This window comes from Anastrepha ludens, chromosome 2 (genome assembly GCF_028408465.1).
Source record: "Anastrepha ludens isolate Willacy chromosome 2, idAnaLude1.1, whole genome shotgun sequence".
In the NCBI taxonomy this organism is placed as follows: domain Eukaryota; kingdom Metazoa; phylum Arthropoda; class Insecta; order Diptera; family Tephritidae; genus Anastrepha; species Anastrepha ludens.
The window spans coordinates 1,524,786-1,535,879 of NC_071498.1; the positions used below are offsets into that span (position 1 = coordinate 1,524,786).

The 11,094-nt window shown below is 36.2% G+C and overlaps 1 protein-coding gene across 3 annotated transcripts in view; it reads left to right on the forward strand.

The window, feature by feature from the left end:
• LOC128861516 (uncharacterized) overlaps positions 1-11,094 on the forward strand; it is a 115,088-nt gene that overhangs the window by 99,443 nt on the left and 4,551 nt on the right. For all 3 annotated transcript variants that reach the window (XM_054099722.1, XM_054099714.1, XM_054099705.1), the window contains exons 3-5: positions 3,553-3,609; positions 10,494-10,540; positions 10,805-11,074. In XM_054099722.1, the coding sequence (XP_053955697.1) occupies positions 3,553-3,609; positions 10,494-10,540; positions 10,805-11,074 (374 nt within the window). The remainder of the gene's footprint in view (positions 1-3,552; positions 3,610-10,493; positions 10,541-10,804; positions 11,075-11,094) is intronic.

Here is an 11,094-nt window from a genome sequence, read left to right on the forward strand (position 1 = left end):
ATTGTTTGTTCATATTTTATCTGATGTTCCCTTTAATTAACAGTCTATTAAAATGCAAATCATTACACATATGTAGGTGTGCGTACTTGTGTGAAAGCATACACATGAAAGTAGTGATGTGTGAGTGAACGCTGGTCTTGTCGGACACATTTTCTGGCTTTTCCATTGTAATTGTTATTATTCGCCTCTTTTATAAAATGATGTATCTGCCTCGTTAGACTACAGACACATATGAATACGCACTTTTGTTCACATATCTTTGTTACATTTTTAATTACACTAAGCAACACATTTTTTTGGATATCATTGAAAAGTTATTAGTGCGCGTTTGATTGCTTGTGGGCGCTGACTTTAAATTTGACATCGAAAGTATTGCATCCCGTCAGAGTTTTTAGAAGATTTGAATTAAACTGTCGAAAAACGCCCTTTTAGCGCGCTTTATTCAATTGCATTGCATGGAATGTTAACAAAGCTGTTAGACGCTTAGGTAGCACTCATGAGAAATTCCGACTAAATGGAAGAAACTGAGCAAAGTACTAGCTTCAATTTCCATCAAAACCCGCATTTTTTTAAAAGTGTTTCTCTAAATTATAAGAGGTGTAAAATTTATGAGCCCATGCGAATCAAAATCTATCGAAGCAGAATAACCTCTATAAGTGAAAAAATCAATGTTGCATAGTGTTGTTTTATTGCTTCGTCAATCTGCCTTATTACTTTTATTATATTTCTTTTTTGTATTGTATATTTTATATAGTGTGAACCGAATTCGTAGTTGGCTTGCTAAGCATGAGAATTGGATTAAAGGGGGGCCTAAGCCTATTCAGAGTACAATTGAAATTGTATTTAAACGCCAACACAAATATTTTTTATGTGTGAATTTAATTGTTTTCTTGGTTGTTAGTTGTGGCCTCTTCTTTAACAACAATTTTTATAAAAAATGCTAATAAAAGAAAATTAGAGTGGAACACAATTTCCGCAAAAGACCTTAGCCACCCTTTTCCAAGTGATAAATATTAATTCGCGACATTAAATTAATAAAATAAATCAAATTTTACATAATTTTAATTTTAGACAATTTTCAGTAAATAGCTTTTATTGTGACAACAACAAGCTATCTGAACGGTTTTTACGGTTTATGTTGTTTTCTAAACACTGGTTACAGCAACAAAATATTAACCTCTGGGGTATTTTACTCTTTATATGAGCATTTCGTGCATACGAAAGTATGTGCCATCGTCCGATTGTCTTTGTTTGCAATTGCATTTCAGAAACCATAAAATGTACTTCGAAATAGTCAATTAAATTTCAGATACCGTAAAGTCAACTTCGTATTATTTAAATGCACTGCAGAAATGATAAAATATATTTCAGAAAGCGTCAACTATTTTTCAGAAATCATTGTACATTGTGTGTTTCAGAATAATCAAATGGACTTCAGAAACCATAAATTGAACTTTAAAATAGTCAACTGTATTTTGAAAACCGTAAAATGGACTTCATATTAGTCAATTGCGCTTCGAAAATACTGAAATATACTTTAGAATAGTCAAATGCACTACTTCAGAAATTGTAAAATTTTTTTTTAATATCTGCCTCGAACAAATTTTTCGTAAACGATGTGGTATAAAGATTTTGGCATAAAAGGAGAACAGCCGTTCGCTTCATGCTTATATGACAAATTAAGGAAATATCCTGGGCCTCCTTTGTGGCAATGCATTTTTTGGGAAAATATAAATACATACCAAACAGTAACTAATGCATCTGAAGTACAGTTAAATATTCTGAAGTTCATTTTACAGTTTCCGAAATACAATTGGAAGAGCTTTCTGCTTTTCGACAGCTGAAACTTACTGGAGCTAGCAATCTCATATAAATACCCTTTGGAGACTCAATACACAATGAATAAAAATACGATCCAAGGTACTAAAACAAAACTTTATTACGCACATGCATTTTTCCAGGTAACACAGTAACATCGGTTCATCCTATACTTAACATTCTGTGGTCCTACAAAAAATATTTACAAATAGAGAAATTTCCCCGAAACATGTATGGTAGTTGTTGTTCGAATACCGCAATGGCGCAACAAAAGCAAACAAGTTGCACAGCCAGCTTGGAAAATATGCTCACAGCCTACACAAACGTCCTTCCCAGTTGTATGGGACTCGTCACACCTTCAAAGCACACCAAAACTAAATATAAACTGTAAAGCAACTTGTGTTGAGTAATCCTAATCGCACACAACATTGGCGCAGGTACAGAAATGCAGCAACAAAACCAACCTTTGAGTACAGTGACCAAATGCGGCGAGTAAATAGGTGAATTACCGTCAAAGTTGCGTCAAAGTTGCGTCAAGTGAGGCAAGTGCGCCAAACATTTATAGCGAGTAGCATACAGCTTCGTGTACTCATCTCTTGCTGCCCTAAGCTGGTATTCATTTTGTGTTGGGTATATTATTTTAAACCTTTTTTTTACGGAAACTTTTTTCTCGAATTTTTACTATTATGCAACATTTGGCGGCGAAGCGCTTTAAGCGTTTGTACCTGGTTTGCATGCGTTTGTAGGTATGCATGTATGTTCATAGTTATGTATGTTGTTTATCGTTTTTTTGTTTTCTGTGTCGCTTCCTACCGGGCGTCTGAGGTTAAAGCGCATCTTCTGCACGTTTTTCCGCTTTCACACTTGAAAAACAGCTAAGAAGCATCACAATAGTGACCAATTGTCGACTAGCGAAGGGTAAGCAAAGCGGGGCAAGAACGATAGTGTGACTAGGCACGCAAAGTGGATGTTTTGCTCAAGATGAGCAGCAATCCAGCGGATTCGCTAATCAATTGCCAGAGGCTTTTGATGGAAGATAAGTTACCTCACCAGAAAAATGCAGAAAGAAGTGTTTGTTCGACCGGACATTTTGATTTGCTGTCTCGTCGCTTTATCAAAGTTTAAATTTCTATGAATAAATAAAATCTAAACACTACTTGTGGTATTTAAAGTAGTAGTTCAGCCGAATATTGGCAACACGAGATTTTTTTGTGATGTAAATTTGAAAGAAATTTTCATGCTAATTCATTGGAACGACACACATTGTTTCTGTGCTCTTCGATAAAAAGGTACGTTCGTAGGTTCGAATCTCCCTGCATGAAACACAAAAATAAAGAAAAAGTTCTTTCTAATAGCGGTCACCCTCTGAGTGTATTTCTGCCATGATAAAGCTCCCCATAAAGGTCATTTACCATTCGGAGGCGGCTTAAAACTAAAGATGTTTTTGATGAAAATTTGGAAATTTGGCCCCACTGTCAAGAAATTTCGTAATGCTGGAATACATTTTTCTATCACAATGATCTACCCATGCATCTTCAACATTATTTATTTATTTTTAATGAGGTATTTGACTGCAGGTTTAAATATCAAAATTAAAATTAAATTAGAAATTAAAATTTGTATAATATTATGCCATCTTCAACCTAGCATGAAACAAATATGTAATCCACGCAATATTATGTTAATTAAACAAAAAAATAGAAAAATAATTAATTAATTTTTTTTTAATTGCAGATTTTTCTGTCTTTAAAATGGAAACCCCACCTTTTGAAAGCAAATTCATGTTCAGCGGTAAGTTGCGAAAATCAAAAAACCGGAAGTGCCATTTTAAAAGTATTTATTTGTAAAATACATTTGAATAATATTGAATATAAGGCTAGAAACTTCACATTAGTTGCACCATTAATAAAAACCAACGACAAATTTCTACATTTACACACAAGGCGGCGCAAAATTAACCACCCTATTGGAAAATTTATAAATTTTGCACATAGCGTCGTGCATCTATCACGCATGCATTGACACTTGTGACATAGACAACTGATGTACAAAGAGACAAGGAATGGATCGTATAGGTCAAAATAAAGGAATCCATCACTAAAAAAAAAATTTTGTTTTATTTAGCAAATCAAATTGGATGATTAATTATGCACCGCCTTGTGTGTAAAAGCATTTGGAATCATAAAGCACGTATTTTCAATAATTTTATTCATACATATATCCAAGTATGAGTATGTCCACTGTAGCATATGCCAGCGCAGCCGACACTTAGTTATGTTGCTTCATTGGTGTCAGAACAACGACTGATTTTAAGATCGTAAGAATACGTGTGTTGTGTGTACTATTCGCGCGAGTAAGCTTTGCCGGCCACCTTTGGAAAATTAAGAACATTCATTTATTTAAATAATTTAATTTCATACTCCAGCACTATTTGCATTTCTTTTCTTTCAGAAATTTCGTTCTATTTTCTACAAGTTGATTTTTATACTAATCCCTACATCGAAAGAAAGAAACATATTTCATTAATAAGGGCATTGATCATTTAATTAAAATGTTCAATACTTAATCCATTCTCTTCCGATAGTTTCTAACAATAAATAATTTATTTTTAAGATGTCCTAACTATGTAAAAGTATCTACTTTTTATCCAATTTATCCAATTCTTAAGTGGCTAAAATTCCCATTACTTTTCACAAGTCTCCGGTAATGGCCATCGATCGCGTATTACATATCAATATGTATATGCAGTTACATTGTGATCTCACCTACATTCATAAGTTATGTTAACTCCCATTTACATACAATATTATCAACACATACTTATTTATACTCACTCACTGTTCATCGCAATGTTAATCGATACCTACATACACACATCTGTAACTGCATTCTCTCTGCGAACTAATTTAAGCTATTCGTTGCTTTTAAGATTTTTTAATTCGGACACTGACGAATAAAGTACTTTTGCACAAAAATCGTCCTACATCGTTATTATACGCGTATTTGGTTCTTGTATCCTTTATGTCGCCATATCTGAATTTGGCGAAAATGTGTAACTTAAGCATCCATTAAAAGACTTCGCTTTATATATATATATATATAATTGGCGCGTACACTCTTTTTGGGTGTTTGGCAGAGCTCCTCCTCCTGTTTGTGGTGTGCGTCTTGATGTTGTTCCACAAATGGAGGGATCTACAGTTTCAAGCCGACTCTGAACGGCAGATATTTTTATGAGGAGCTTTTTCATGGCAGAACTACACTCGGAGGTTTGCCATTGCCTGCCGAGGGGCGACCGCTATTAGAAAAATGTTTTTCTTAATTTTGGTGTTTTCACCGAGATTCGAACCGACGTTCTCTCTGTGAATTCCGAATGGTAGTCACGCACCAACCCATTCGGTTACGGTGGCCGCCAAGACTTCGCTTTACTCTATGTTAATTGAGGTTTTCTAGATTTTATGCATTTAAGGTATTTCATCGTACAAAAGTTTTCATTTATGTCAAAACTCAGCTATACGGTTTTATTGATTTTTCGAGTGTCGCGTTGAATGACTCATTGCAATGCGAGTTGTCAAGTATGCCACTTGATCTGCCATAATCACAATTCTAATAGCAATACTGCTTTTTTGGAACATAAAAAACTTTTATTCAACAATATCACAGCCAATCAAACTAGTAACCAGTTCATGGTCAATAAAGTGTGCATAAAATAAGTCATATATGTCTGCAGTAAATTATTGTACAAATGCAAATTGAAATCTCAATATTCAAAAGATTAAAACTACTTTTTAATATTTTAAATGTGACATCGTTTCCTTTGATTCACTCAATGTTTTCCGAATGTTCCTAGATTTCATATGCATGCACCTCTTCAATGTAGCCTAAAATCAGAGGAACGTATGTAATTATAAACTGGTGCTATGCGAAAGAAACCAAATCTGTTTTAACGAATTGCGATATTTTCTTATTATGTTTATTAAAAAATATCTGCAGTTCATATCTGGCTTATGAGAGGCTTTACTGCGACGTATGCTGCTTGCAACTTATCTGCAAGCTCTTACTTGTACGGATAGTAGTTTGAGATTTGCATATAAGCCAAAACTAGAGCTCTTGAGCAATAGTGCACATTCGTATGAACTCATTTGTGCTCCCTCTTGCCTAGTCTCCGTAGTTATCTCAAATTATTCGAACGAATAAAGCCAAGATCTTTAATTTCAGCCAAACTTTGCAACAAAGAATGAGAAATGTTGATATCTGCAAAATATTGTGAGTTTTCGAATACGTGACTTTAAAGCACCTTTTAGTGTTGTAACAAAGCCCAAGACTTGCACGCACTTGCAATGTCATTTGAAACCTCAAGCCTTTAAGCCATCAGTATAAATTAAAAATTTCGCGAAACGAAAACAGCTACTTAACACATAGGCTTAAAAGTCCCGGGTCTAATGCATGTGCCATCTATGCATCAATACATCTATTGCATTCAACTCTTTTTCACTTAGTATATATATATATATAATTGGAGCGTACACCCATTTTGGGTGTTTGGGCGGGCTCCTCCTCCTATTTGTGGTGTGCGTCTTGATGTTACTCCATAAATGGTAGAATTAGTAACAACCTTAAAAAGACAGCTGTTAAAATTTCACAAGATTACATTCATTGGTTCGTGAGTTGTTGGCCTAAGAGTAACGATACTTTAGTTATTTTCAAAGCAATGGACCCAAGAGAATTCCGTGTTTCATTTTACACTGGTTTTTGATGGGAAAAAATAGCTTGAAGCAAAGCAAAGGCTTGGAAAGTGTTATGAGGACTCCGCTACATCAGATAAGGTTATGGTTTGCTGACTTCAAACGTCGTCGTAGAGAGACAAAATCGTTTTGAATGATCAAAAAGTGAAGATGCGTGAGTTAGCTGACATCGTAAAGATATCAAATGAATGTTTTGGCTTCATATTGAGAGACCTCACTGTTGACCACAAATAAGAACGTCGAAGAGCTCCCACGTCGACCGCATTCACCAAATTTGGTCCCGGCGACTACTGGCTGTTCGCAGACCTAAAAAAATGCTCGCCGGTAAGAAATTTCGCTCGAAATCTTGGTGGAAATAACGTTGATTAATAAAGCTAATTTTGAACAAAAAAACGAAAGTTCTTTGCCAAGTCAAGGGACTTTTCAGCCCATGTGTTAAGTATTTGTATTTTTAAAAAACATAAAAAAAGTTCAATGATAAAAATTTCATCAAGCAAGTCCGGTATGATCGGCAGTTACTTTCCGGACAACAAAAAATACCACAGTAAAATTTTCTAATCATCTACACACATTGAATAGTAAGCAAACTTGACCCAACAACCCATTGTGACACGCTAACAATTTTCGCACGCAAAACGACATAATTTCGGAATTTCAAATTTTAAATTTGCCATTGTGCGTTGACCCTCCATCTTTGCGAATTTCAACGCCACCAAAGTTCACTCAAATTGATGAACATTTTTGCGCAACAGCATACAAGAGCATGCAAATACCTACACATATATCGTAAATGTAGTCACGAAATACCAGCATAAAACCAATGCCTGGCATATTGAAGAGAAACTTAAGCATTAAAAAGTGTGCACAAATGAACATTTAAAAATACATAATAATTTTACAATATTAATCACACATCGACCGATCAATTCAAATCGACCGGCAACAGCTTCGAGGCTAAGCAAATGGACTGGGTGCGCAGCAGCTGTGCAGACGAGCAGACAAGTGCAGGCAGCCACGGTGGCAGTCAAAACTATTTACATATGTATGCATTCGTCGCGATACCGATGCGTCCAATCGCGTAACTAATTCGTAATAATTCAATTTATTAAATAATTATTTGGTGTGGAGGTACATGCGGTTGCATAATTGTGCACAATAATTTCTGTGAGTGTTACTGAGTGCGAAATCTTCAATTCAGCCAATATTGAATTTCATATTTTCAATACCCAAATTCGTTGCCGCTTCATATTGTCAGTTTTTTTTACTTATTTCGCTAATTTCAAACAGAATTAAACTTTCAAAACACGTTTTTTCGAAAGTTTTTATGTAGCAGCCTATTAATACTAGAAAGAGATTTTTTCTGTAAAAATTCCAAGAAAAGTACTGAATTTTAAGAATATACAAAAACTATAATAACTTGTTCGAGCATTTTTAATCGATTTATTCCAAAAATAATTTTTTAATCGATTTATTCAAAACATATTTGTAAACACCTTAGTTGGCCGACTACCTTCAGTTTTTAAATTTATTAATACCCATCAGTACCTTGTGCCGATTTGACCCTAAAATTGCTTCATTGTGTGTGAAAAATATTAAGCACAATGAATATGTTTTTTTTTCAATATATTTTGACTCGTTTTCTATAAATATATAAGAGTTCTTTTACTTCTCCATTTTTCATTGCTAAATTTGTTTTTTTTTTATTTTGAGTCAAATCCACATTTTTCCACTATCAACAGGAAATTGGGCCGAGATTTGAACATCCCTGAAATCAAATCTACATATTTCAATATTTTGAGGCTGCACTGCCAATGCCATGGTACTCACTCAGCCGAGTCTGTCGCATATAAACAAACACTGTTTAAAAACTACAAACTGCAAATAGGAAATTTTTATAAAATTTTCTATAGTTGTTTGTCTCACAACCTCTTTCTTTGTGTATTAGTTCCATAACTGTTGTTGTTATAGCAGACACCGATCATCGTCTAACGACGGGCCTAAGAAACATGTTGCTTCGACGGATTGGGTCCGTAGGAAGACGGGTGTTAGGTGAGTGTGTTTAAGAGGGCGTTTGAATATATATATACACCCTGTTTGGGTGTTTGGCAGAGCTGTTCCTCCTATTTGTGGCGTGCGTCTTGATGTTGTTCCACAAAAGGGGGGACCTACTGTTTCAAGCCGACTCCGGACGGCAGGTATTTCTTTTTTGAGGATCCATGGCAGAAATACACTCGGAGGTTTGCCATTGCCTGCCGAGGGGCGACCGCTATTAGAAAAATGTTTTTCTGTGTCACCAAGATTCGAACCTACGTTCTCTCTGTGAATTCCGAATGGTAGTCACACAACAACCCATTCAGCTACGGCGGCTGCATATGAATAGGAGGTTGGTATCGTGCGGGTTATTTTCACATGCCCAACATATATTGAGTATGTCCGGGTCAATTCTGGATAAGTAGGAGTTTAAGCTACTGTAATATCCAGAACGTAATTGAGCTAGGACTTGAGCAGAAGGACTTGGCTTCACTTGGTGTGTCCAACTTGCGCCGCTTAGCATGAGAAAGGAACGGCGCGCTTTGTTAAACTTGGCCAATATCGCGAAAGTAGTTATCGCGCCAATTAAGATGAAGAAGAATTGAGCAAAAATTACGCAGGTCCCTCGAGGCAGCTGAAGCTCTTCGTCTGCAGTGGGTGGTGGTTAGACTCCGATGACGGCATTAGGGGGTCAGGAGCTTAGGAAGGTGGCAAGAGACTTCCGATAAATGTCGTTTCATCTCAGTCTGTGTACTCCCCATTGCAGTAGTTGTAGGCGTGTTTGGTACTGGATCTCGTCCGTATACTCGAAGAGATGTCTTCTGACTCGCCTGGGATGTACATAGCTCAGACTCTTGCAAGTGGGGCTCCTATGGTAACAACGCAGCCGAAAACAAGGCTCCTATGAAGGTGTTGCAAAAGAGACCTCAGGAGGAAGTATTCTAACAGGTCTGAAGCTTTGTCCACTGCGAATCACTAGTGCCAGGTGGCCAGGCGGAAGTGTAGCGTAATTTTAAGCCCACCGGGTAATTTACTTCAATGGTGCCAGTAACATATCTTTGTCTTTGCCCCAAATGCTACCGGCTAGAAAACCTTGTTGCGGTTGTGGGCTTTAGTGGCAATTGCGGTTGTATGCGCCGAGAAGGAAGGTTCAAAGTTTTGCGTCTTCATGCTTCTATAGCAACTAGCATAAAGTTAATTTATTTTTGCCTCGTGTACGAAACCCAATGTGGTTAAATGAAATGCCAAATGATTGAAAAGTAAGTAATAGGGATCGCCATTTGGCAGGTAATAGCAAACTTCTGAAGGTGTTTTTGCATGAAAAAAGGTCTCATAAAAGACCACTCGCCGTTCAGAGACGTCATAAAACTGGAAGAGAGATCTTGACTAAGCCCCCAACAAAACGGTGTATGCGCCTACTATATATTTATACATACATATATGTATATATGACGTGTTTTTATTCGAATTGCAATTTTTCCCCAATTTTTTTCATTTGAAGCTACATTCAACGAAAGCCCGCTGTTTGACTTTCTGACTGAATTTATTGCGTTAGAAATTAGATTATTGGTGTGGACATTTCTAAGTTCTGTAATTGCACTGTTGAATCTTCCATGGAAATCGAGGAATTCATTCACTGATTGATGGGACTGATTATGAAAGGTCTAATCAAAATACCAATGAAATATATTTACTTATATGTAAGTGCACTGGGTATTTTTAATTAAACTATCCGCATTTTATAGGAAATTCATTTTATTTCATTAGAATTATTTAAATATGTATGTGTATATATGCTTATGGATAAAGTTTTATTGTACAAAAAATTCTCAATGAAAAATTATACTTTACCGATTAAAAAATGCTATCAATTCTAATTATAGCCTTCTACTATATTTACAGCTCTACTGCTCGTCACATTTCTCAGCATCAGCAGCGCCGAAGCGAGAGTAAGTCACAGTCGGAGTAGAGAATTATTTTTAAGATTAAATAAGAAACAGTTTTTCAAAATTCTTACTCAGAAGACGCTAAATTTTCAACAATTTATGCTCTACAAAACTCAACGCGATAATCACACAAACTGAGCTATTCTACACATGCACACTCTCCCAGCATTCTCTTTTACATTTACAGCGCACTCTTTGTATATTGCGCAACAACGTTGACTCTTAAATAAAATGAGTTTATTCTTTTATTTGTTTCTCATTTCACAGAGCGAGAGTACACCAGCGCGCGTTTTAGCTAAACAAACCGGTGCCGCTCAATTTGAAGAGGAACCCTATGAGTCGCACACAGATTGCAGCGACCACAAGCATCATCTGAAGAAGCGCTCTTCCGACGAGGATGTTGACTATGAGGTATATCAGGGTGTAGTCGGTAGGCCAGGTATTGATTTTCCTATCTATCCCCGCATACCGAAGACAACATTTAGTTGCCGTTCATTTGGCAATGGATACTTCGCCGACATGGAAACGGACTGCCAGGTAACTGCACGCGTGCGCTA